This window comes from Petaurus breviceps, unplaced genomic scaffold (genome assembly GCF_028583685.1).
Source record: "Petaurus breviceps papuanus isolate PSGF00001 unplaced genomic scaffold, PetGlider_PUasm1.0 181, whole genome shotgun sequence".
Lineage (NCBI taxonomy): Eukaryota > Metazoa > Chordata > Mammalia > Diprotodontia > Petauridae > Petaurus > Petaurus breviceps.
This window is the reverse complement of record NW_027185784.1, coordinates 21187479-21214697: the sequence shown is the minus strand read 5'-3', so window position 1 is coordinate 21214697 and position 27219 is coordinate 21187479. Positions and strand designations below refer to the sequence as shown.

Below are 27219 nucleotides of genomic sequence, written 5' to 3'. Positions count from 1 at the left end.
CATAGTAAGTAGAGCACTGGCCCTGGAGTCAGGAGGACCTGAGTTCAAATGTGGTCTCAGACACTTAACACAAAAACTAGCCATGTAACCTTGGGCAAGTCACTTAACCCCAATTGCCCTCCAAAAAAAAGCAAAAAAAATTCTTTATAAAAAAAAGTGCTCTATCCAATTTTTGGATGACTTTATTAGAACACTCTCCCTTAAACTTCCCAAACCTGTCTCTATAACTTTCACCTATTAATCTGAGATTAGCCCTCTGGATCCATAGAGAAAACCTCTTCTTTCTTTCAGAAGACAACCCTTCTAATATTGGAGCATGGCAATGCAGTTGACCAATATATTCTTTTTACCTCCCTGGAATATCCTCCTAGCCTTAAATTATCCTCACATAGTACGATTTCGAATCCCTCTAACATCCTGACCTTTCCTCCTAAACATGTACCAGTTTGTCAACATCCTTAAAATGTGGTGCCCAAAAGTATGTACAGTGTTTCAGATATAGTTCAGCCAACACAGATTGAATGGAGTCTGTCATCTCCCTTGTTAGGAGCATTGTCCTAAATCATAGCTCCAAATAACATTAGCCTTTTGGGCAGTGATTATCACATTGTTGCCTGGTGCTAAGCTTACACAATCCTTTGGTTTCTTTCATGTTTTTAAGCCATGTCTCTCATTTTGGACTTAAGTAGTTGATTTTTGAAACCATACTTAGGACTTTATATTTATTTGTCTTTATAAGGACTGGAGAGATTTAGATCTGCACTGACGGAGGGGATTCCCACTTTGATGAGCTCATGGGTCCATCAGAGAATCAGACTAATTTAAATTCAACATCTTATTTCAGCCTTTTGACATCTTTTTGGGTCTTGATGATGACATTCAGTGTTCTTGGTGGAGAGAAAAAGGAGAGAAACTAACTCCTTTCTGACTTTGGAATAGTCCTATTCAAGCAAACTGTACAGATGTGTACTGTCCACTTCAATGGATACATGTACAGTGCCATACTGCACATTATCCCAGTACATGGAGTTCTTTTTTCCAGCTTTCATAAATACCTATGACATAAAAGTGAGAGAAGAGCATTATCCAGGTTATCTTTCTGTCCCCTTAATATTTGTGACTGGATAAGTTCTGATTACGGAGCTTTCTCTGAAAGGCAGTTGGTAAGGAGATAGGAAGCCATAAAGGCTCAGTCTACTTTGTAGTACAAACAGCCTGTTTATAATCTTGAGCCAACTTGTAATCAATCAGTCATAGAACAGTCATTAGGAAGGAGAACAAAAAGTGCTGACTTCTCCTCTTTCTTTCACACTCACTCTCTCCAAAGATTGATTGTTTCTATTATCCTGTGGCATGGTTTGTAAATAAGGACTTTGAACTGAGCACCTGGTTTCCCTTCTCCTTGAGTGCATAAAATGCTATTAGTTGGAACAGGCAACCTTTTTTCTAATGGCCAAGGACAGAGAGATGTAAGATGGATTTAAACCTGGCCTACTGTGTAGGTATGGCAGACCACAAAGCCTAGGGACATAACACACCAGGATTCTCATTAGTCCTCATTTTTTTCTCTCCCTATGCCTTTCCCCCTCTTTTTCTCCCTTTCTTTCTCTATCTCCCCCTCACTATAACTTTCTCCTTCTTCCTCCCTATCTCCCTCTCTCCTTTTCCTTCTTTCTATTCCTTTCTCTCCATTTCTCCCTTTTCATCTCCTTCTCCTTTAATTCCCTTCTCCCTGACTCATAAAGAATAAGAGTTGGGGTCAGAGAATGACATAATGAATAGAGGACCAGATTTGGAGTTGGGAAGACCTGATCAGAGAATTATAGATTTACACCCGGAAGGGGTCTGAGAGGTCATTTAGTTCACTTCTCTCATTTTACAGATGAGGAATCTGGGATGCAGAGATGGATTTAAATCCTGCCTCAGACATCAAAGGTTTGTGACCCTGGACAAGTCATTTAACCTCCCTCAACCTTAGTTTCCTTTTCTGTAAAATGGGACTAATAATAGTACCTACCTCACATGATCATTGTGAGGAGCAGATAATATAATTCATGTAAAGCATTTTGCAAACCTTAAGCAATGCCCCATAAATGGAGCAGTTATTATTCCTGAACTCAAATATAGTGCAGATCTTGCACTTAATTAAGAGTTTGACCTGGGTCAGAATCGCTTCAAGTCTCAGTTAAAGTCTCAACCTAAATTCAGTTTCCTTCACTGTGAAACGGGAATAATGATAATCTCTGCCATTCTTGTCTTACTGGACTTTGCTGAGATGCAGTTGAGATAATATTGTAAAGACTTTGCAAACTTTAAAGCACCATATAAATGGGAACTACTATTTCCCCCCAAGATTTCTATTTTGAAATAGTTAAACTACTGTTCAAGATAATTAGAGATTTCAAATAAACTGGTAAAACCATTAGGGCCCTTACCAAATCTAATAGTTGTAGAAATTAGGTAGGGTAATATCTGTAGGGTTATCTGTCTAGGACCAGCTGAAGAAGGGACTCTTAGGAATAGAGCAGAGTGAACAGTTCTGATGAAGGGAGAGATGTTTTCTCCAGACTTTGGACCCCACAACCCGGAACTTTCTGTGTCTCTGTCTCTGTCGGTCTCTGTCTCTGCCTCTCTTTCTCCTCTCTCTGGATTTCTGTCTCTCCTCTCTCTGGCTTTCTCCTCTCCTCCTCCTCTTCTTCCTCTTTTTCCTCTTCCTTCTAGAACACTTTCATTAGGGATGGGGATAGGGATAGGGACTGTGATTTCATTGGTATAGAGAACTCCCAGGTGAGGAAATTCCCTCTACCAATGCAACTCAGTACTTTTTCTGCACTTAATAGTATCAGAGAGTAGTTCAGAATCCTGGGACCTTAAGTTACTTGACCAGGGACACAGAGACTTTATGTTTCAGAGGCATAATTTTGATCCCAAGTCTTCCTCTCAGAGCACTTCTATTCAAGAAGAAAGTAGCTTACCTTTTCTGGGTATCATATTCCTCTTCTGTAAAGTGAAGGGGCTGGACCAGATGACATACAAGGTCCCTGTAATCTTTTTATCTTTTATCATATGAAAATAGTCTGTCCCTTGAAGTATTTGATGTATAATTATGGGAATGCCTCGATTTGTCTGGTGTTTGCTCTGAAATTGTGGTAATGACTTCTGTATGGACCTAAGGGCATTTAAGGTATTTTTGCAGCATCAGTGGACTGCCTCTTATATTAGATTACCTGCTCTTGTATGATCCAAGAATTTAAGGGGGCTGTGTCCAAGGGCATCCTTCATCTAGATCATGCCTTTCATCCCCAGAGACTCTCTTGGGATTTGGGGTACTGACTACACAAACCAGCCAGTGTATAATGCATTTATCCCTCTCTTGGTGTCCTGGAAACCCTAAGAGGAAGAAGTGGTAACTATATTTTTCTCCCAGACTTCACCTTCATCCTAGCACGGATGGTCTCATGGTACCATCCCTTCCATTTGACCCATTGCCATTAATTCTCCCTGTGCTCAGATGCTCATGGGCCTTGGAGACAGCCCCTTCCATTTGTTTTGCTGGCTTTATCTCTATCACCTGCTTCTTGGATGCCTTCCATGCTTGGCATTATTTTCATTTTCTTTTCGTTCACCTTTTGGTGATACACTCATTTAATTTCTGTTTAAATTTTGTGTGTCTTTCTCTCTCTCTCCTGACTTGTTCCTTGTCTGTCCACGCTGTTGTGCTGACTCTGTCTTCGCTGCTCATTCCCTGCTGCCTCTAGTATCCATAAGGTGCAAACCACTGACCTGAGGAGAGTTTCTGCTCCCCCTGGCTCCTTCACCATGTGAGTATAAGGTTGTTTAGTTTTAAATTTTCTTCCATTCCCTGATGATCTGCTACCTGCATACTTGGATTTTTCTTCCACCCTTCCAGGGCTGCTGCACTGAAAATGTTTGGAGAATAGAAGACTTGTGGGGACATGACAGCTTTCTTCAAGGATTTGAAAGGCTAGCCTGTAAAAGGGGGTTCAACTCATTTTATTTGGTTCAAGGGAGCAGCCCTGTCAGCAGTGGCTGAAAGTTGCAGAGACCATATTTCTTTCAATATTCAGATAAACTTCCTGATCATTAGTGTTATTCCAAAATAAAAGGGGCTACCTTTGGAAGGAGGAAGTTTGTAATCACTGGTGGTCTTCAGAAGAGGCTGTATTGGAGCCATAATAAAATATTTTTGCACCTGATATAAAGGGAGGACCTAATTTGAGGTGCTATTTCTGGGCAGAGAAAAACCTAGTGTGTCCTGGGTGACCACTGGCATTCTGTGCTGATGGAGGACTGGCATTCCGTGTGACTGAGTGTCTGTCTGGACACTAGAGGGAGCAAGTTTATACTGGAATGCTGCTACCACCCTCTGAATTTCATCACTCTGGGGAAAAGCTCCAGCCTCCCTTTCCAAGTTATGGCTCTGGGCTGGCCGATTGCTTGTCAATGATTTTGTAGATGAGATTTCTATTCAGGTTTGGTTGGACCAGATGACCGCTGAGATTTTGTGACCCCCATGAACTATAATTGAATGTTTTTCCTCTTCTGTTTTAGATTGATCTACAGTAATCCTATGCCATTTCTTCTTGCTTTCTCTTTTCAAAGTTAACAGTCTAATGTTGTATTTACACTTTTTGGGGGGTGGGTGGGAGGATGGGTGGAAAGGAAGGAGTTCTTCTCTAAATATCCATACTACAAATGGGTATTTGGGGGAAGGTATAACAATAGCTCTAGACCAAGAGCTCTTAACTTTTTCTGTGTTGTCGACCCTTTGGGCAGTCTGGTGAAGTTCATGGACCTCTTTTCAAAAGAATGTTTTTAAATACATGAAACCAAATACACAGGATTATAAAGAAAGCCAATCATATCAAAATATCAAATATCAATAATAGAAAAATAGTAGTACATTACAAACAAACAAGTTCATCAACCCCAGGTAAAGATTCTTACTCTAGATTACCCTTTTCCCATTACTGTTGTCTCCCCGTGGAATAAAGACCTGGACATTGTCGGAAGACTATATGCCCTTAAAGCTCATAGAGCCAATAAACTTCCCTTATACTTTCAGTTCTGCTTAGGTTATAGTGCAGTTTTATTCTTTGGTGGAAAGGCAGAGGCAGCTAGGTGGTACAGTGCACAGAACCATGGTCTTCAGGAAGCTGGGAGTTCAAATCCAACCTCAAACAGTTATTAGTTGTGTGACCCTGGGCATACCACTTGACCTCTTTCTCCCTCAGTTTCTTCATCTGTAAAATGAGGATAATAACAGTACCTACTTCCCAGAGTTGTTGTGAGGATCAAATGGGATCATATTTGTAAAGTGCTTAATTAGCACAGTGCCTGACATTTAGCAAATGCTAAATAAATTCTTGTTTCCTTTCTTCCTTTCTGAAAATGGAGAGGAGTAGAAAGGGTGTCTCAAGGGCATGTGAACAGGAGAGGGGACTGTGATTTTTTTTCTTTCTCACTATGCTGCCCAAGGATACATTGCCTAGTGTCCTTAACCCTATTTCTTCTCAGCTAAATAATTTCCAAATCTGCTTCATGATTGATATGCCAAATTCATCTCCAGATTAGAAATCTAGGCTTCCTTATCCTTTTCCTCCAACTTAAGTCTAGTGAAAGACTATGGGTGAGGCAGTAGAATTCAGGGACTGATCATTAATTTTGGCATATAAAGATCTGTGGGTGAGGTCCAGTTTGAATGATGTTGGGTAAATAATTTAATTTCTCTGAGCCTTGGTTGTTGTCATGTGTCAGGAGAATAGTGACACTTAGTATATGTAGTATTGGTAAAGACTGAGTGATATAAAGCATGTGAATGCATTTTGAAACTGTACAGTGACATCCAAACAAATCTATTGATTCTAATTCCCATCTGGGCATGGGTACTTTAAGTAAGAAAAGTTCAACATGATTGGTGCCCTCCAGGAAATAGTACTAGAGCTCATCATGTTCAGAATCTCTATCAACATAGAAAAAGAACTGATAATGTCCTTATCACCCTTGTAGGTCATATTACTGGTCTTCCTTCCATTGGCTGTAGTTTGGGGGTCACTTCCTTAAAGGGACATTGTATTCCTTTTTCCAGTCTGAAGGAGTTTTACCCCTCATTATTGCTAAAAAATGAATGTGATTTTGTTTGTTTGGTTAGTAAAACAGATCAGGCCTGGGTAATTTTAAGGTTAGAAAACTTAAAACCCACTAGAAGAACCACACTTCTGTTTACAGAAAGAGATTTATTTTTAAAAATATAGAATAACAAAATATATTAGTCAAGTAACTATGAAACATAATTAAGTAAAGTGAAGGTGAGGAAACTCTACAGGGAAGAAGCAGCGCATGCTGCTGATGGCTGAAGCATTTCAGTGGGGAAGTAGCCAAGCAGGAAAATTACAGAGAAGCAGCTGGGAGCCCTCCCTCCCTCCAGGTTCAGTGTGGGCTGTTTTGGTCGATCAGTATAAACAAACAGGGCTGGAGCTCACATTTAGTGCATTCTCTACCAGCAGATCAGGCACCATACATCAAATACAAGATCTTTTAATTAGGAAAAAAAAATATTAGGGGAAAATCTTGCCATTCTTAAAGGAGGATAATCTCCCAGAGATTCGCTTATCCCTGGTAGGAAGAGGAAACTCCCTGGAATAGTCTGTGATCTTGGGGACGCACACATCTACAAGAGCTCTCGTGGCTCCATCTCTCAGTTGGGCCTCATTGCAGTTCCATCCCACCTCCCTAGCTGCTGTTACTCTCTCTGCCTCTGACATCACAGCTGGACACTTCTGGACTGCTATCATCTGATAACTGGGCTTCCTCTTTTCCTGAGCTACTATGGAGTTGTCTTTGGTCACTGGGTCTTTGGAAGCAATGCTGTCAGCCTTTGTAAGACTCCCTGGCCAAAACCCAATTCATTTTCAAATTTTTATTGTTGTTGGACCCATTTTTCTGCTACAGAAAAGAGCTCATCAGGTCAAGATTTTTTTTTTCATCAGACTCTCCTGTCATTCCCCTGCTCCCAATCCAAGCAGGAATTTGACATTGGTTAGCTTGATATTTAGGTTAGGGTGATTAAATTCCTTTCAACTCCCATTGTGTCCCTAGGATCTAGCAACAATGCCATGTAAATGACCCTAAAGCTTCCTCAAGGAGGCACCTAGAAATGCTGAGGAGTGGGCAAGAACCTAATGGCCTTGATTCCTGTAGATGTTTTGAGGCTGCTGACCCTTATATGCACACAGGGTGTCCCAAAGTTATTAGTGCAGTTTTAAGAGATTAAAGCTGAAAACTTTACTAAGACTTTTGAGATACCAGGTACTATTTCCAACTCTCTACTTCTCCCTCACATCTTTTTAAAGTAACTTTGGAAATGAAAAATTACTTGAATTTAAGCTTTAGAGTTAGTGTTCCTAATGTAAGAGGCTTTAGTATCCAAAAACCATTACTAATAAATCCTCTGCATTGCATTCCCAGCTAATGGGGAGAATTTTTCTTTAAATTTTTTTATTCAACTAAAGAATTCATAAAGTCCTTAGGGATGGCATTAAGATTGAACCTGTAATAAAGTTTCCCGGAGGTGGGTGTGCTTGCATTTATACCTCTTCTAGCTTTCCTGATTGCTTTATTCTCTCAGGAACAATATGAAATTCAATATTTTCTATTTTTCATAATTTTAAAATTTCATATTTTAAAATTGTTATACAATTATGTACATATAATGCATGAAGTTATATAAAAGCAAAAGATGTGTCCTACCTTTGACATAAAAAGGTATCTCAAGTTGTCTTCTAAAATTGTTCTTTTAAAAGATTAATCATGTCTGTGTAGGCTGAAAAACAATTTTAGGCATATGAAAAGATTAGCCTGACAATAGGGTGATTATTTACTTCTAACTTTTGTGCCAAAAATATGGCACAGTAGAAGGAATATTGGGCTTAATTCAGGAAACTGAGGGTCAGATCTGGCTCTCTTACCAGTCATATAATCTTAGACCCATCTAACCCCTGGGGCAGAATGAACACTTAAGTGAAGCATATTTATTAAAAACCTACTGTATGCCAGGTACTATCCTAAGTGATTTACAGACATTATCCCTTTTGATCTTCTCAACAATTCTAGAGAGGTTAAGTGATTGGGTAATTAGTCATAAATAGTAAAAAAATTTTAAATATATATTATGTAAATAATAAGCAAGATTAGGTCAAGTGATTAGGTAATTTGTGTCTGGGCCTGGATTTGAACACAAGATTTCCTGACTCCAAGTTGAGTCAATGCGCTATCCATTATGACACCTAACTACTTTACTTAGAGTATTAATTTAATTAACATACATGTTATTTCATAGGAAGATGTAGGAAACACATAGGAAATTAATTAATCTCATTAATATGAAAAATAGTCTCCAATAGCTAACGAAAGCTTTTTTTTCCATATGAAATTGTCATGGCTAAAATTTATGCTAATTAAATAAAATGTTGAAAATTTCATTCATTTCATTTCTTGAAAATGTGCATAGTTAATGAGATTTCCTATGTGTCCAGACTTTAGAGACACCCTGTACCATAGTTCTACTGCTGTATCTTAGCTTGATAATTGGTTTATTTTGGCCTATAGCATTTAGTTTTAGTGAAAAACAATTTAATTTGATAATAGAGCATAGGATCCCAGGCCTGGAGCTGGAAGGGTCTTCAGAGGCCATCTAATTTAGCCCCTTCATTTCACAATAAGGAAACTACAGGAGATTAAATGACTTACCTAATGTCACTCAAGTAGTAAGTACCAGAGTTGGGGTTTGAATTCAGCTCCCTTAGACACCAAAGTCAGTGTTCTTTCCACTGTACCATGGTTGATCTGAATCTTTACTTCAGTTCTCCTCTGATAGCTCATCCATGGAGACGACCCTGTGTTCATGTCTGTTCAAAGGGAGAGCGTCTATAAGATCCTACGCCAATCTAGAAAAATTTTAAGAAGGGGACCACCAAAGACTATACTAAGTCTATTATCCAAGGACCAACCAAGCTAGAGGCTTTTCGAGGCTTATCACCAGTTCAACCACAGAAATTTGTTTCATCAGGCATCAAAGAGTTGCTATTTGTATTGGTGTATCAGTGGAGGGCACATCCAGCCATGTAGATGAAATTGTGTGTCTTTTGAAGGATTGAAGTAAATGATTATGAAAACTTAAAATTGCATAAAGTGCTATTAAAATTTAAACTATTCTAAAAATTAAACATAATAAGAATATTTTCTTGTACTCAGGAAAACTGGAATTCTTTATTTTTCCCATTCTACTCTGTTTTCAACTCAGGAACTTTTCTCTATATAATAAAGAGGCAGGCTAGGATGGGGGCTGGATAACTGGCCTTTGAAAGATCTAGCTTCAATTCCAGCTTTTCATCCATATCAGCTGTGTGACCTTGATCAAGTAACAACCTTTTTTGTACCCCTGTCAATAAACGCTATAAAATTTTCATCAGGTTACTGATCTTCACTGGCAAAGAGAATTTCCCTTCCAAGAAATCATGAATCTGTACTAAATAAATATACTCAGAGAATATTAGATCTGGAAGAATCCTGGAGATCACTCAGTCCATAAACCTCTTTTTACAGAAGAAGAAACAGATTCAGAAAGATTAAAAAAATAATTTTATTTATATAAACTAAATCTTGAAATAAAAGGAATACTATAGGTTAGACATCACAGTTTTCTCAATGTTAAAAAAAAAAGATGGAACTATAAACACTAATGGGATCCACTCAAACTGAATCTCACACAGATTGTTAGTGGTAGAGTTGGGATAAAAACTCAGTCTCCTGAACCTAGCCCAGTGCTTACTGAAGAAGATACATGGAAATTACTGCTGTATTTGGCTTTAAACTTTTGATTCTTCTTTATTTTTTTGTAGGCAATCAGGGTTAAGTGACATGCCTAGGGTCACACAGCTAAACAATGACTAAGGCCGGATTTGAACTCAGGTCCTCCTGACTCCAGGGCCTTCATCACTTGCTCCTTCTTTAAAGCCAAATAGTCAAGGTATAGGAAATAGATACATTACTCGGTGCTCAAAATTCCTTGGTTGTCAATTTTTATAGGGAATAGAAATTCCCAGTTTTTTCTCTTCCACCTGTACACGCAATTCAACATATATGGATTAAGTTCCATGTGTGCAAACTCTGTGTTTTAGGCTTTTCTTTCCATCTCCAGAAGGTAGCACAGTGCCTAGGACCTAATAAGTACTTACCAAATGCTAGTTGTTGACCAGTGATTGACCAGGTGGGGGTGCACAAATAAATACAATGTAGTTCCTACCTTGAGTAGGTGTATAGTCCAGTAAGGAAGATAAGAGAGATACAGAATCCAAACTACAATCCAATTCAGAATGTAAGAAGTAAGAAGATACAAAGAGCTTTCTAAGGCTCTACAATGAAAATAACACTTCCAGAAGCAGACAGGGCCACAGGGAGAAATTACGGACATTTTCATGGGAATGACATATAGGCCATGTAGCTTGAAAAGGATTTAAAAATGGGAGGAGGCTAGGTGTGGGGCAATATCCAGCTGTGTTGTTGTGAAAATAATTGGATTTGGAGTAAAAAAACAAAAAACCTGTGTTTTAATATGGGCTCTATCATTTCTTTACTATGTGACCCTAAAAGAGTTATTTGGCATCTCTAGGACAGGAGTTACTTTCCCCATTTTACAGATGAGGAAACTGAAGATCAATCAGATTTAGTGATATCAATCAGTCACCTTCAGTTGTGCATTTGTGTTCAGTCATGTCCAGCTCTTCATGACCCCATTTGAGATTTTCTTGGCACTGATACTGGAGTGGTTTGCCATTTCCTTCCTCCATCATTTCAGATGAGGGAACTGAGGCAAACAGGGTTAAGTGACTTGTGTAGGATCACACATTTAGTAAGTATCTGAGGCCAGATTTGAACTCAGGAAGATGAGTCTTCCTAACTCCAGGCCCAGTGCTCTCTCCACTGTGCCACCTAGCTGCTAGTCAGTCAACTAGCATTTAATAATTGCCTGATGTACAGAGAGGTGTCTGGATAGTCCAGTGGACAGAACGCTATGCTTAGTGTCAGGAAGGCCAGAGCTCAGATTTGGCCTCAGACACTTACTAGCTGTGTGACCCTGGGCAAGTCAGCTTCTGTCTTCCTCAGTTTCCTTATCTGTAAAATGGGAATAATAGCACTTGTTTCCCAAAAGGTGATGACATTAAAGTGCTATATAAATGATAACTTTTATTATGATTGTATAGTAGGAAAAAGTACAAGTCACTGGAGTTTGAGCTACAGCCAATATTGAGTTAAAAGGCAGCAATTGTTCTTATGAGGAAAGAAGAGTGTTTTCATAATAAATGTTGAGGTTTGGTTTGGAAGCTTTGCTAGCAGAAGTCATCTATTTTGTGTTTACTTTACTGAGGGGGTGGTAGGCAGCAGTGTGCCTTTCATCTGCACCCCATTCTTAATTTAATTATCCAGGCACAATTGGGCCCTCCTGGTCTGTCACAATATCCTGTAATGCTGAAATGAAATGAGATGAAAAGAGAGAACATTTTTAAAAGTATAAAAGGGAAATCTTACTTAGCCAGGATGAAATTAATCTAGAGGATACAGCCCCACTGTACGGAATTAACAAAAAGAACTGTGCAGGTTTAAAGGCCCAGACTCAATATCTGCCTCTAGCATGAGCCTCACATATGAAGCTGCATTGCTGTAGGCCCACACTTTTCACTGGGATGCCCTGGGGCTTGGGCTGACCCCTGCTTCAGGCTGCTGATTCAACTTTGTCCAAGTGGGGAGGCTGGGTCATGTGTACAAAGAACACTAGAGTTCCTTTTCCAACACCTATTAGCCCTTGAGTTCTTTGTTGAAATTTTTAGACTTTGAACTTCCTTATCTGTAAAAATGGGTTATCCTCCTACATGACCTGCTTACCCCATAGGTTACTGTGAGGATCCAATGTAGTGAAAAATTTAAAGGCCTCTGTACATTTATAGGTGGCTTAGTGGATGGAGTGCTAGGCTTGGAGTCAGGAAGACCTGAGTTCAAATCCAGCCTTAGATACTAACTGTGTGATCCTGGGCAAATCACTTTGCCTCTTTTTGCTTTAATCCACTGGAGGAGGAAATGGCAAATGACTCCAGTATCTTTGCCAAGAAAATCCCTTGGACAGCTTTGGCGTGCTATTGTGTTTGGGATCACAAAGGGTCAGACGTCACTGAATGAAAGAACATCATATATGTTTAAAATATTCAATTCAGTCTACATCTATTTAACTGTGTTATGCAGGGGATAAAAAAAGAACTCTCAGGGAAGGAAGCAGAACATGAAGGGGTTTTCAAGGAAGCAATGTTGGGAGATGGGAGGTAAGGAAAGAATATCTCAGGAATGGAGGGCAATCTGTGCAAAGGCAAATAAATAAAAAACAGAATAGTAAGAAGGCAGTTTGACTAGACATGGAAAATGTGAAGGATAGGAATGTGAAGTAAGTTGGAAAAGGTGGGTGGGAGCCACACTGTGAGGGGCTCTAAATGCCAAGCTGAAGGGATGGTATATTATCAGCAGAAAGCAGGCAGCAAGTTCCTGAGAAGTATGGAAAAGGGATTTTTTATGACTGCAATGTGGAGGACAGATTGGAGAGGAACTGGAAACAAGGAGACCAACTTAGAGGCTATTGCAGTAGTCTAAGAGATGTAATGGGTCTGATGTTGGCCAGCGGCCACTTGAATGCTGAGGAGATAGAAGGCAGAGATATTGTAGGGTTAGAAATGACAAGACTCATCAAATGATTGGATTTAGGGTAGGGAAGAGGAGAGGGAGAGTGAAAAGTGGTAAATCCACCACTCAAAAATGGAGGACCAGTATGACAGGAAGAAGGGTGGTACCCTAGAAAAGCAGCTGGTATGGGGGAGGGTAGAGAGGGAATTGGTTACATTTTGGAAATGTTGAGTTTGAGATGCCCATGGGGTGGATAGGTGAAGGTATCTATTTAAAGATGCTCAACTGTAGGTCAGGAGAAAGACAAGAGCCTAATATGTAGATCTGGAACTCATATGCCTAGAAATAATCATTGCAGCCATAGTGGTTGATGAAAGCAGAATCATGGAGGCTGAGGGAGGCAAGAGTATCCAAAAAGACAATGTGGTCAACAATGCCAAAAGGCCCTGAGGAGATCATTGTTAACCTGGGGAGAGGGATCAATTTGAGTGAAAGGATCAGCAGTTATGTTGCTAAGGATTTTTGGTAGTATAGGAATTAGGCAAATTTCTCTTGGCTAAACTTATTTAGTAGGTTGGACTTAACAAAAAACTGATCAATTTTCATATTGACAATGGTGAGGTCAGGAATAAATCAATTATACTAATCACCTCCCTTACTCCCCTTTCCTCCCCCCAAATGACAATATTTTTGGATGTAATTTCCAAACCCTCCTGCTCCAGTTTCAACAGTAGAGTTAATTTCTTTTGCTCCTTTACTGTTTTCCTCCTCATATTTCTAAGCACCAAAGCATATAATTAGGTTTTTTTGTGCATGTGTGTGTGTGTTGTTCATTTCTTCTCCAGGAGACAGGTAATTCATTAATCTGCCACTGCAAACATGCCCTGAAGAAGCATTTTCCCCCCACTCGCCTACACTTATTATTAATTTTTTTTAGACAAATCACTTTAATAGAATTATTCATTGGTATGATGTGATTGTAGGCTAGAGTTTGAAGGATCTGTCAAAGAAATTTGTCTTCATTCTGACAGTTCTCCCTACACAGACAAAAGAACTTGAAGAACAGTTCATGAAATCCCTTAATAATTGGAATGGGAATTAGGGCAGAGATAATGAAAAGTTTTCTTCCAGCGGGCTGGATTGGCAAGGTTGAGTCATGTCGAAGAGCAAGGTTCAGAGGACTCTGACTGTCTTTTCCCCCCAGATAGCTGACGAGGAACACAGGATAGAAGGAGCACAGCTGTGCTCCTTGCAAGAGTCTGACTTTCACCAGCTGTTGGGTGATTAACAGGACAGCACTGATACCATAACTTCTCCCAGAGCCAAATGTTCCTCATTACTGACTCTTCCAGACCTTGGCAAGCAATTGGATATCTGAGAGTTAGGTAAGACCTGTGACCCTCCAACAGAACAAGCCAAAATAGCCCTTCCCTTCCATTTTATAAGGCCCTTTAAAAGGGATCTCACAGGTAGTCTTTCACTCATTCCCCAGACCTTTAAAACATTGACGATTCATGTTGTGTACTATACCATTAAGAAAAAAGTTAAACACACTTGTGCAACTGTTTCGTAGATAGTTGTAGAAAAAATAAATCTGATTTCCATTTTCTTGATACAAAACAAATGACTCAACCCATTTCTTTATAATTACTGTTTCTTAGAAATGCCACCAGCCCCAACAAAATTTTCATTATGGCAGGCCAGAGCAATGTACCTGAGTGTCCATTCATCCCTTCTTCTGTCTTCTTAATTGAGATTCCACTTGGCTTTCCATTATAATTCCCAGCAAACTACATTTTTTTCAGTGCATTCTTTCTTTTATACATTCTGGCCACTGTTTTGGTTGCTGAATCTTGCTTTCAAATACCTAGGTCTAAATGATCTTTATTTCTTTGTTATGTTTTTGAAATGATTTTCTTATTTTAGAAATGCTTTAGGTGCCAGGAATAAAATTAAAACATTGTTTAAAATTTTGTACCATCTGTCATTGTTTTTTTTTTCCCATTTACATTGTTGTAACTATTGTGTATATTGTTTTCTTGGCTCTGCTTACTTCACTCATATAGATCTTTCCATGATTCTTATGTATTCATACAGCATAGTAGTATTCTATTATATTCATTTGCTACAATTTTTTTAGCCATTCCCAAATTGATAGGCATCTAATTTGTTTCCAAATTTTAGCTATCACAAAGAGCACTGCAATAAATATTTTGGAATATATATTTTCTTCTTTGGGATATGTAGTGCCAACATAATAGTCACAGTTGCCATTCGCAACTGTGAATATGCTGGCATAATGCTCAATTGCAAAATATAACAGACTCTCAATATAGAAGACAGAAGCAAAACATTTATTCTGACACCAGAAAACTGAATCTCAAAACCAGAAAGCCAAATCCGTAATAGTAGCAATGAAGTTAATACACCATAACAGCATAGAGAACCACACCATCCTTTAGCCTTCCCACAAACCAACACTCATAAACCTAGCTATCTGCCTGGGTGTATCCTTTCCTCCCTCTGTCTCTAACTGCTCTGACCCCCAACTTCCTGTGGGTTCTGCTTTACCCTTCAGCAAATTCCTCCTACCACAGGCTTCATGTGATTATACCTATTAGGCGGCAGGGAAGATCTTTATATCAGGGAAGGTTTTCAAATTCCCTTAGGCTTATCAAGGGGTGGGAAAGATCTTCAAATTACCATTACCATTACAGGGTGTAAACTTAGTAATGGACGTTTTATTTACATAATTCTAAATTGCTTTCCAAAATCATTGTAGTTCCACAGCACCAACAACATACTAGCGTGTCTATCTTTCCGCAATCCCTCTGACATTGAGTATTTTTTTGTCATTTTTGCTAGTTTGCAGGGTATAAGTTGAAACCTTTGGGTTGTTTTGATTTGAACTTCTCTTATTATTAGTGATTTGGAGCATTTTTTGCACATAGTTGTGAATACTTTGCAGTTCTTTGGAGAACTTTTTGTTCCTATCCTTTGACCATTTATCTATTGGAAAATGGCTGGTAGTTATACTATACAAATATTTATTACATATAAATACATATATTCACATATATGTGTGTGTGTGTGTATATATATATATATATATATATATATATATATATATATATATAACTTTTATATCTTTGATACCAATTTGATAAGATTTTTTACCTATTTTACCACTTCCTTTCTTATCCCAGGTGCATTAATGTTGTCTGTGCAGAAGTTTTTCAATGTCAGGTTCCCTATTCTACTGTACACACAGTAATATGTTACTTTAATCTTCTTTTTTGAAAGTAGCCCTATTCCTAGTGCCTCTCGTCCTCTCATTCCTGATCTCTCTTCTCATTTGATATTCCCCCTTTTTCTTCTCTCCTTCAGCTATTCCTTCCTAGTTTTTAGATTTCATTTTTTCTACCCCTTTCAAAAAGGATTTGTCTCACTTTCTCCATTACTCATTTTCTCTTTCTCTTTCCTCTAGACTCTCATTTTCTGATCCATGACTCCTATAATTATCTGGTCTCTGCCTTTTCTCTGTAGTCTTCATGCTATCAAAGCTTCCAAGGGATCCATTCTAGGCTTTTCCCTTGTAGGCACTTTTTGTCACTGCCTGTAAGGCCAATTAACAATGGCAGCAGCACCAACGCATTGATATGGCCCTGTGCTCAGCATTTTACAATTATTATCTCATTTGATCCTCACAACAACCCTGAAAAATAGATGCTGTTATTTTCCACATTTTTCAATTGAAGATACTAAGGCAAACAGAGGTTAAGTAGTGTGCCCGGGGTCACACAGTTAGTATGTGTCTGAGGCCAAATATGAACTCAGGTCTTCTTGACTCCAAGCCAAGCACTCCAAATGCTGCACTGTCCCATGGCTACATCCCTGATTATTCAACTTAATACTATATAATTAGAATCTATAAGCTATCTTTTTTGTTTTTCAGAATAATGTGGGTTTTTTAAATGTTTTTAAATGCATAAAATAAAATACATAAGATTATGAAGGAAACCAATTACATTGAAATGCAGTTATCTATCTGTCTGTCTGTCTTTTAAAAATAAGTTCACAGACCCCAGTTTAATAATCCCTAAAGAGCTGGATGATGTCTGAGGCCTTTTCCATTTCTTTCCTAAGAGTTTGCTCTCTCTTGTTGACCTTTTTTCTATATTTGCTGGAAAACTCCTTCTTGTGTCCATGTTGTACTACTCCTTTAGTCACCAACTGCCCTAAGGGGTCCTAACTCTATCCTCTCTGGAAACGTAGATTTTTCAAGTAGGAAATACAAGAGGCCTTATCCAGTATAAGGTTCTCATCTCCTTTCACCATTCATTTCTCATCACTCGTAGCAAAATTCATCAGTGAAACCCCTGAATCTCCCTAACAAGACATTCCTCCTTTTTAGTGTTTCACCTCTCCTCCTCACCTACCCCCCTCCTCTATAGGCTCTTGTCTTTTTCAGACCACAAAGGTCACCTTCTCCTTGTTTTTAGCCCAGAATTTGACCCTCACTCACACTTCTCTATCCCATTCTCCCTCCAGCCCTCTTTTATGTTCCCTCCTATGTTGCAATATAGTCCTGCTAAGGAAGCGTTCACCTGTAGGGAAGGTGTTACCAAATTCTGTTCATAATACTTCCTGTCCACCTCCTCACTCTTCTTCTACTGAATTTCCACCTTCACACCTGTCTTCTTGTATACATTTAGAAAGAAGTCTCTTACTCGACTCCGGTGTTACTTTATTGTTATTGTCATCACCTGCTGCATTTATTCATTCTTCTTACATTTCTGTTGTTTGAAGTGTTCCAGAGGCAAGTGATCTTTTCAGTTCTGTTTTTCTTGCTAAAAATGTTTCAAACTTTACTTTATTATTAAATATCCATCTTTTGTCCTGTATGGTTTCACTCAGATTTGCATGATAGCTCACCCTGGGCTGGATCCAGAGCCCTGCTTCTCTTCAGAGCACATTATTCCATTCCTTCCTCCTTTATTTAGTGGGTACAGAATAGTCTTGTATTATTTGAATATCCTTCCCTTTTGTATTTGGAAATCTTTCTCCTGATGGCTTATACAACTTGTTGTTTCTGAATTGAATTATGTGCTTTGAACTATGTGCTTTGAAGTTTGGAGCCTTGTTTTTTTTTTTTTGGAGGTGATCTATGACTTTTTTTCAATTGGAATTTCACTTTCTATGTTTAAAAGTTCTGACCAGTTCTCTTCTACTTACTTCATTATGATATTAAGATTTTTTTGACCTGTCATGTTCTTCTGGGAGGCATAGGCCTGCTTAGGTTGTCAATCCTTAGGTTGTCTCATTGCTTCTTATCTTCAATATCCAATCTCCAATGTTTTGATTGCATAGCAAGCATGTTCTCTTTAAATATTGATTTTTTGCTTCAGTTATTTTTGCTGTGAAGGACATAGATTCTACTCTCATAATTCTCATTTTTCTTTTAAACCACTAAGGAATGATATGCCATTCTTCCATGTTCTCAAATTCCACAGGTTCCTCTGTCTCATCAACTGTGGGATCATTTCCCCTTTTTTGGTAGTATTTATTCATACATGTCTGAATTTGTTTACTAGATCTGGAGACAATATTTCCTTCCGTTATTACTGTTTTTCTCGTTGACTTATCTGTTTATGTTCAAGGACTTCAAGTTTTCTTCTTCCTGCAGTCTTTGGTTGTAGTTTCTTTGGGGGCTGGATGTCAAAGTGTCTTACCCTTCTCCAACACTAAGCAGTTCACAGTTCAGCAATGACCCAGATTTTGGATTGTCCGAACTGACCCCAGATTAATGCTGTGCTCTTTCCCTCAGACTTGGTGGAATGTTGCACAGCCCCCCATAAGCTCAGTGTCCTGGTCCTCTGTTGACCTCTGTTCCTCAGCTCTTTGGCCTAATATTTAAAGTTTAGAGCCTCTTTTCCCCAGCACTGGATTGCAGGTTTTTGCTGTTGAAGGACTGTAACCCAGCTGGCTACTGAGGCATGAACAAATTTCTGCAGCCTGGATCCAGGGTCTCCATGGTACTGGAAAGAGGGAAGGGATATCGGGGTATGGGGTTGAGTAAGTAAGTAAGCCCTTACTCATGTGTCATACCCTTAAGTCAGCTAGTGAAGTCTCACAGCCAGTAGTATGAGAGGTGGGATGGGGTACAAAGCTTAGGGATGGTGAGCATCAGTTCCTGAGTTTGGGGTGATTTTCTTTTATCTTTTTTATTGGAGGAGGGAAGGCAAGGCAATTGGGGTTAAGTGACTTGCCCAAGGTCACACAGCTAGTGAGTGTGTCAAGTGTCTGAGGCTGGCTTTGAACTCAGGTCCTCCTGACTCCAGGGCCGGTGTTCTATTCACTGTACCACCTATCTGCCCCTGGGAGATTTTTTAAAAACCTTCTTTTGGATACTGAATGTCCTAGATCATGGAAACAGTTGGAGTTGTTTTATATTTGGTGCACAATCTGTTTTGGAAAGGTTTCAGAGGTTGTGGGAAACAGAGAAAATGTATAGTCAGGCTTCTTGTTGCGCACATGACCCAGAAGATCTGGGCCTCCATTTCTTCATTTGGAAAATAAGGTCACAGTTGGGGGGGGTGGGGAAGGGGCTAGGTGGTTCAGTGAGTAGAGCGTCAGCCCCGGAGTCAGGAGGACCCGAGTTTTGTTCTGGCCTCAGACACTTAACACCCACACAAAAAAACTAGCCGTGTAAGCTTGGGCAAGTTACTTAACCCCAATTGCCCTCCAAAAGGCAAAAAATAAAAAATAAGGTCACTGAGTAATTTAATGACAAGAATATACTCTAAGATATATTCTTAACTTGACATGCGTGGACCCCCCCTGCCCCGTTCAAGGAGACCAGGGGTTGGTCATGTGGTCCTTGAACTTAGATGGGAAGAATTATATTTTTACTTCAATGTAATTGATTTGTAGACTTCACTAGACTGCCAGAAGGGTACATGACGTGAAAAAGGTTAAGAACTTTTGTTCTAAGACGTAAGGTGACTTAACCACAGTCATGCAGCTAGCTATTAACAACAGAGCTATGTGACTCTGAAGCAGTATTATATGATGGAAACAGCAGTAGGTATGGTTTTGTTACCAAATTTCTGTGCGTCTGTGGCCAACTCCACTTCGTGTCTCTGTTTCTTAGTTCGTAAAATGAGGTAGTTAAATCACGGCTAAGGTGGTTTCTCATTCTCACCAATTAGGGAACAGCTTGTGAGCACTTAGAAAGGGAAATGAGTTAATGATTACCATCAAGTAGCCTGTAGCTCTCATCATCACATCTTGCAACCCCATTCAAATGAAAGAGTCCATAGACTTCAAATTTAGATTCTTGATGAGATAAGAAAATGGGCCTCAAACTTAAAGCCAGTAGAATGGATGTCAAAATTAGGCATTTGGGTTCTGAGGACAGTGCGTGGCTTTTCACTATCCCTGAAACCCCCTCTGTCTTTGCTCTCTGCTCTTTCCTTTGCACAGTTCACACTTACTCAATCCAGGAACATGAGAGAATACAGGAGCCAACAGACTTGTAGAGAGTCAACCATCTTTTAAATTTGTTTTTATATTTTCTTAAGTATTTTATATACATTATATATTAACATATATGATATATTTTGTATATTTAGTAGTATTTAATGCCTGATAGATTTCAATATGTAGCTGAGAAAAAGAAAACTTCAAATATCCCGTTCTGGTTCAGCAGGATTCTTAAATATACTTTAATTCTAGTTTGTTTGTTTTTCAGTCGTATCTGACTCTTTGTGACCCCATTTGTGGTTTTCTTGGCAAGGGTAATGGAGTAGTTTGCCATTTCCTTCTCCATCTCATTTTGCAGATGAGGACATTGAGGCAGGCAGAATTAAGTGACTTGCCTAGGGTCACATGTCTAATAAGTATCTAAGGCTAGATTTGAACCCAGTAAGAGTCTTCCTACCTCTGAGCCCAGCACTAATGTGTCACTTAGCTGCTGCCCCTTTTGATTCTAGGTACTTAGAACCAATTTTAATTTCTTACTCCGTAGATTTGTTTTGTAGGGATCCAGTCTCCTTACCTATGGGACAAAAACAGCTTTGCTGGTTGACATTGTTGAAGGGGTATCAAACTTAAATAGAAACAGATCTGTGGCAACACATTGACTTAGAAAATAAGAAATTAATATTATTTGTGCTGTACTATATTTTTGTTTCGTTAAACATTTCCCAATTACATTTTAATCAGGTTTGACTCCATTTGGAATTTGCAGAGGGGAGTTTTGAAGCTGCTAGAAATCACAGTGTTCAGGACACCATAATCATAAATTTTATTCTTCTGTGGTTGTCAGCTCCATTGTGTCCAAAATTTCTCTCTCCTCAAGCCACAGACTTCACTTTGACGCCACTCTCTCTCAAGAGATGGGATTGCCTCCTGATTTTTTTTTAGAAAGATGGAGGTCCTCTGATGCAATTTCCCTCAACCTCTCTTCTCCATATTTCAGAGCTTTTTAGAGTTGTTAGCTGCTTTTCTTTTTTTCCTCCCAGTCTTAGAAGGTGAACTGGTATTTCTCTTTGTTGAACATAATTTCCCATATGTATACTTGATCTCTTGCCCTCTCTCCTATCTCCTCTGCAATCCTCCATTTTCTACCCTTCCTTCTTTTTCTCTTCCTCATCTTCATCCTTCCTACCCACTGGCCTTTAAACATTTTTGGCCTATAAACATTTTTGAATTTCTGAAAAATCAGTCCTTTATTTGTCCCTGCTAGGCCCTTCAGGCTACAAATATACACACATCTATCCATCCATCCATCCATCCATCCATCCAAACATACATACATGTGTGTATAAATCCTGCACTGTTACTTAGTAGCTACAAGACCCAAGGAAAGTCATTTAACCTTTTTCAGGCTAAATTTTCTTTTATGTAAGATGGAACTGTTCTGTACATCAAATGAGATAACATATGATAACATATTGCAAAACTTATAGGACATATAAATGCTATTATTTTTATTTACAAATTCCTGTAATTCAGTTTCCAATCCCCAGCTACTCTGTTAATTTCCCCTTCCTTGAGGTCACCAGTGACCCAATTTAATTAATTTCATTCAATGGCATTGCTCAGTTTTCAGCCTAAAACTTTGTAGCTGTGTGTTCTTAGTTATTCTCTCTTGCCTTGGCTTCCATGACATTTCTCTCCTCTGTTTTCTTCTTACTTGTTTCATCATTACTTGGTCTTCTTTATTGATTCATCTTGCTTCCCCTGAGATTTCATCCTTGGACCATTTATCTCCTTGGAAATCCCATGACTTTGATTACCCCTTCTATATAGATGAGTCCCAGATCAGTCAATAAACATTTATTAAATACCTACTACATTTTAGGTAGTGTTTTAAGGATATAAAAAAAGAAAGAGCCCCTGCTCTCAAGGAGCTTATAATTTAATGAGGGAAGACAACACACAAAAAGAAACTGAAAAGGTTGGAGTGGGGGAGTGGAGGGCAGTGAGGAAGGTACCCAGAAAAGGAACATGACAGAGAAGTCCAAAGCAATGGAACCAGGTGGGAAATAAAGAGATGGCTGGCCTGCACATCTTCCTTAAATGGAGGTTTTGTGATAAACTTGATGCTCTGAGAAGTCAGAAATAGTGTTGATAGTGTGTCAAGTGTCTGAGGCCAGATTTGAACTCAGGTCATCCTGACTCCAGGGCCAGTTCTCTATTCCTACGCCACCTAGCTGCCCCTCTATGTTTTTCTAAAATCATTGAGCTCATTATTTCTTATAGTACAATAGTATTCCATCACAATCATATACCACAACCTGTTCAGCTATTCCACAATTGATAAGCATCCCTACAATTTCCAGTTGTTTGCCACCACAAAGAGAGCTGTTATAAACATTTTAGAACATATAGGTTCTTTTCCTTTATCTCTAATTATAATCGACAGTAAATCAAGTAGTGTTATTGCTGGGTCAGAGGGTAAAAGTTGTTTAATAACTCTTTGGGCATAATTTCAGTTTGCTCTCCAAAATGGTTGAATCAGTTCACAATTCCACCAACAATGAATTACTGATTTCAATGATTAAGATGTTCACAGCTGCAAAAGTTCTTAGCACTAGTTATGTCCCATAAGAGCTACATGTCTGGGAACCACTGAACACTATCAAATGCCAAGTAAAGGATGGTATCCAGTTGTTCAAAACTTTGAATCCCAGGTAAGAGAATTTTAACATTATTGTTAGGCAAAGAATGAAAGTTTTAGAGCAGAAAGACTGGAAGATCCATAGAAGGATTGAACTAAATTATTTCTAAAAGCATCTAAGTTCACATCTTACTTGACTACTGATTTATGTGACCTTGGGCCAATGACTGCACCTGTTTGGTCCTAACTTTCCACATCTGCAGAATGAGATAATTGGACTAGGTGACCTCCAATGACCCCTCCAGATCTATGTCATTACTTCTGTGGTTCTCCTAGCTCCATCGTCTTTATGAGGATAAAATTGCACGTGGCAGAAATTCACTTAATGTCTTTGGACTTCTTTGTAACATAAGCTTCTTATGTTACAATTTCCTAACTAATAACCTTTCAAACTTGGGATGGGTTTGAATGAAATGAAGGATTTTAAACTATCATATGGTTTAATTGTAAGAGTTCTACAGTGGACTGGGATCAGAAAATTTGGCTTTCAATCCCACCTGAAAAATTGGGCAAGTCATCCACCTTCTCTGTTTCCTTATCGTTGTCAAATAGAGAATGATAAAACCTGCCTTCTCTGTCTCCCAGGATTGTTACAAGTACTTCAGTGAGATTATGCCTATTATAACGCTATACAAAATGCTCTTCACAGGTAAATTTTGTCCTTGCTATGGTTCTATTCTTCCCTGTAATATTTTTCACTGCCACCAGATGGTGGTAGGGAAACATGCTGACAAGGTATTTACCAGGTAAATGCTTTGTCAATTAAATCACTTTAAAAAAAGCAACCAGAACCGCGCCCCCCCCCCCAAAAAAAACAAACAAAAAAACCCCCACAAACCTGTGGAAATTTGATTATTAAGTAAAGCAAATCACCAGTTCAAGAGATGACACATATGGATGAAAAGCAAATGAAAAATTCAGTCTTAAATAGTTATTTCTCTATATTTCTCCGTGAAACAGTCTAACCTCCCTCAGCCTTATTCTCAAACAGCATAGCCTGGCCTTTCTCTCTGTTTGTCCTAATAATTGCCTTCACTACAGTTTGTTTTCTTTCACAGAAATCCTATTTTGCACAGATTGACTCATGGTAATCTACTTCTGAGTCAATCTCAAAGAAAGGGCTTTGATTATTCCTCTCAAATGAAAACAGTCTAGTGTTCTATTATTGCCCTCAGTGAAGGGTCTGGAGTTAACCCTTTCCCTCTCTTTACTTTTTTTTTTTTTGGAGGGGGAAGGCAAGGCAATTGGGGTTAAGTGACTTGCCCAAGGTCAAACAGCTAGCAAGTGTGCCAAGTGTCTAAGGTCAAATTCGAACTCAGGTTCTCCTGACTCCAGGGTTGGTGCTCTATTCACTGTACCACCTAGCTGCTCCCCTCTTTACTTTTTAACAAACAAAAATAACATATACTGACTATTTTCCCAGGTCAACATTTTGTGAATGAGATATGGCAGTAGCAGAAATGTTTTCTTTTATATTGCTCAGCTTCTAGCATAATGTTCTGTGTATGTCAGTGATAAGTAAATATGGGTTCATAGAATCACTGTTCTAGAGTGGGAATCGATCCCAGAGCCATCTAGGCAAAACCCCCTCTTATTTCTGAGGCCTGAGGCCAAGGGAGGTTAAGTGAGCTGCCAAAGATAAATAATGTGCATAGTAAACGCCTGTGACTTAGGCAAATCCATCTTTCCATTATGAATGTTTGATTGGATGGCAGTTAGAGTTTAGCCATGATTTTACACCTAAGCAGTCAGTACTATTATAGGGTGGAGGAGAAGACCTCTGAGATGTCTTCTATTTGTGAGTTTCTCTGATTCTGCCTTCATCACTTATAGGACTAGATGGAGATTGTAAGGTCATTGTAAGCAAGGGCTGTATTATTTATTCTATTTCTCTCAGTGTAAAAGAGAGAAGATGAAGGCATATAAACCACAGTCCATGGAGACGGAGAAGAGATAGTTTAGAGATAAAGGAGAATCAGGATACTACAATGCCAAGAAAGTTCCAAGAAGAAAGGAATGGGTAAGAGTGTCAGTAAATACTGAGAGGTCAAGAGGGTGAATGCTTATAAAAAGTCCATTTGATTTGTCAATTAGGAGATAATTGGTAGCTTCATGAGTACAGTATCAGTGAAAGCCTCAGAATTAGGAGGGGGTCTGCCCCAAGCATGTGAAGACTTCCTTTGGCAGCTTGGGCAGATGAGAAAAATTTGTCCCAATGGCCAGGAAGGTGGCTAAAGTAAAAGTTGTGGAATGCTTCGAGCTTGGTCAGAAATCAAGGAGGTCAAGGTCATGCACTGCCTCCTGGGTCATCATCAGTCATCCTAACTTTTATCTTGCCAGTGGACTGATGACCTGGGAAGGAAGAGTGAGGCTGATGACTGTGCAGTTCTGCCTTACTTAAATCCAGCTCTCCCGTGAGTCAAGACATGACCCTGTGATGTCATTGGTTCTCTTCAACAATGGAGGACAAACCACAATGTAACAACTTCAGTGACAGAGGTGAAAGCCAGTTTTTAGGGGAAAGGAAAGGGTGGTGATTAAATAGAAAAGGTGGTTGTAGAAAGACTAATTTTAGAATTTTAGAAGTAAAAGTAGAGAGATCTACAGGACAGGAGCTAGGGTATGATCAAGAAGATTTTCATGAATTGGGAAGATTAAGCTTATTTGAGGATAAAGGGAAAGCTGAGAGGAGGTGGGAAGAAGAGAATAAGAAAGGAAGAGAGGCAGAGGAGGAGGAAGAAGAGAGAAGTAAAAAATTACTCCCATGTTTTTGAACCAGAAGTAAGGAATTTGAGAGGACATGCAGATTTAGCGGAAAGATGAGTTCAGTTTTGACATGTTGATATTCCAGCAAATTATCAAGGTGTTCTGTAAGTAGTTGGAAATATGCAGTAGGACAAGATCATAACATTTAGAGCTCAAGGGAACATTATAGACTAGTTGCCTCATTTTCCAGAGGACAAAATTGAGGGTCAAAGAAGAGAAATTGTTTGCCCAGAGTCATACAGCAAGTCACGGAGTTGAGATTCAAACCTATATTGTCAAACTCCAAATGTAGTGCTCAGGGGAGAAGGGCTGGGACTAGATCAATGTCTGGGAGAAGTAAAGAGGAGAAACTGATAACAAGCAAAAGTTTTTTTCCATGAGTAATTCCACATAATACTGTGGAAAGAGCCTAGCTTTCTGGTGAGCAAGGTTGGGTCTGAGCTGCATGGTAAGGAGGATTTGGAAGAAGGTACCCATGATTGGCAAATGTAAATAGCAGGTTCAAAGAAGGAGACAGATAAACTTCACTTAGGGAAATTGAAAGAGAAAATTGGGATTTAGCAAAGATAACCCACATGCATATGAGGGTCCAATGTACTTGGTCAAATTACAAGATGGGGTATCCCTTGATAATGATTCATATAGCTCCCTACACTGAAGATTCAGCAAGGGGATGTAGGAGGAACCCAGCCTTAGCTTCTGGGATCTAATCAGTGTAGGAATAGCTTGTGCTAGATGTCAGAGTAGCTATAAATCCACTTCCATCACTCAAGTTTTTAGTCTCTTCTCTGCTCTATTAACTGCCCTGGTAAAAATTTAATTTCAGAAAACTCTATTGTCTACTCCTGACTTGGCAATGCTATTCCTTAGACTCCAAGAAAAAACAGTTTTGTCATTCGTCCTTAGTGCTCAGCCAACCAGCAATTGTTCTGACACTAACACACTTTGACATAAAGGGACAGAATTGAATTACATGGGTTTCATTTCTTCTCTGTGTGTTTTCTTCCTCCCATCTTCTCTTTATCAGTTGTCCTCTTATTATTTAGCTTGTGAAATGGCACACAGGGTGATCTGGATTTGAAGAGAGTTATAATGCCAGTTGAGACAGAATATTGTTCCGGGAAGGAAACTCCCTGTTATAAAAGTAGTGTTCTAGGGGATGGGAGACCAGGAGACCAGGAGACCAGGGGTTGAGTCTGGCCTTTGCCATTCACTAGGTGAATGTATGATAACCTTTCTGGGCTCAGTTTCCTTATCTGTAAAATGGGAGGATTCACTGAACTGAGTTCACATTCTTGATTGATTTTATATTACTCCCTTGTACACACTCCTGTGTGGTCTACACCAGAGGTATCAAAAACTTCCAAGTGGGTCCAAATCAGAGAGAAATGTTTAACAAAAAAAATTAAAAATTTAATGCAATTTTGTGGCTTCCTAAATCAACATGTAGGGGCAGCTTTGTGGTACAGGTGAATAGAGTACCAGCCCTAGGGTAAGAAAGACTCATCTTTCTGAGTTCGAAT

At 39.1% G+C, this 27219-nt stretch overlaps 1 protein-coding gene across 3 annotated transcripts in view; it reads left to right on the top strand.

Moving 5' to 3' along the window:
• Positions 1–27219, top strand: part of DGKI (diacylglycerol kinase iota) — a 586838-nt gene that overhangs the window by 382578 nt on the left and 177041 nt on the right. For 2 of the 3 annotated variants that reach the window (XM_069087306.1, XM_069087304.1), the window contains exon 21: positions 3759–3821. The exons of the other annotated variant lie outside the window; for it this stretch is intronic. In XM_069087306.1, coding sequence (XP_068943407.1) covers positions 3759–3821 — 63 coding nt within the window. The remainder of the gene's footprint in view (positions 1–3758; positions 3822–27219) is intronic. 3 annotated transcript variants of the gene reach the window in all.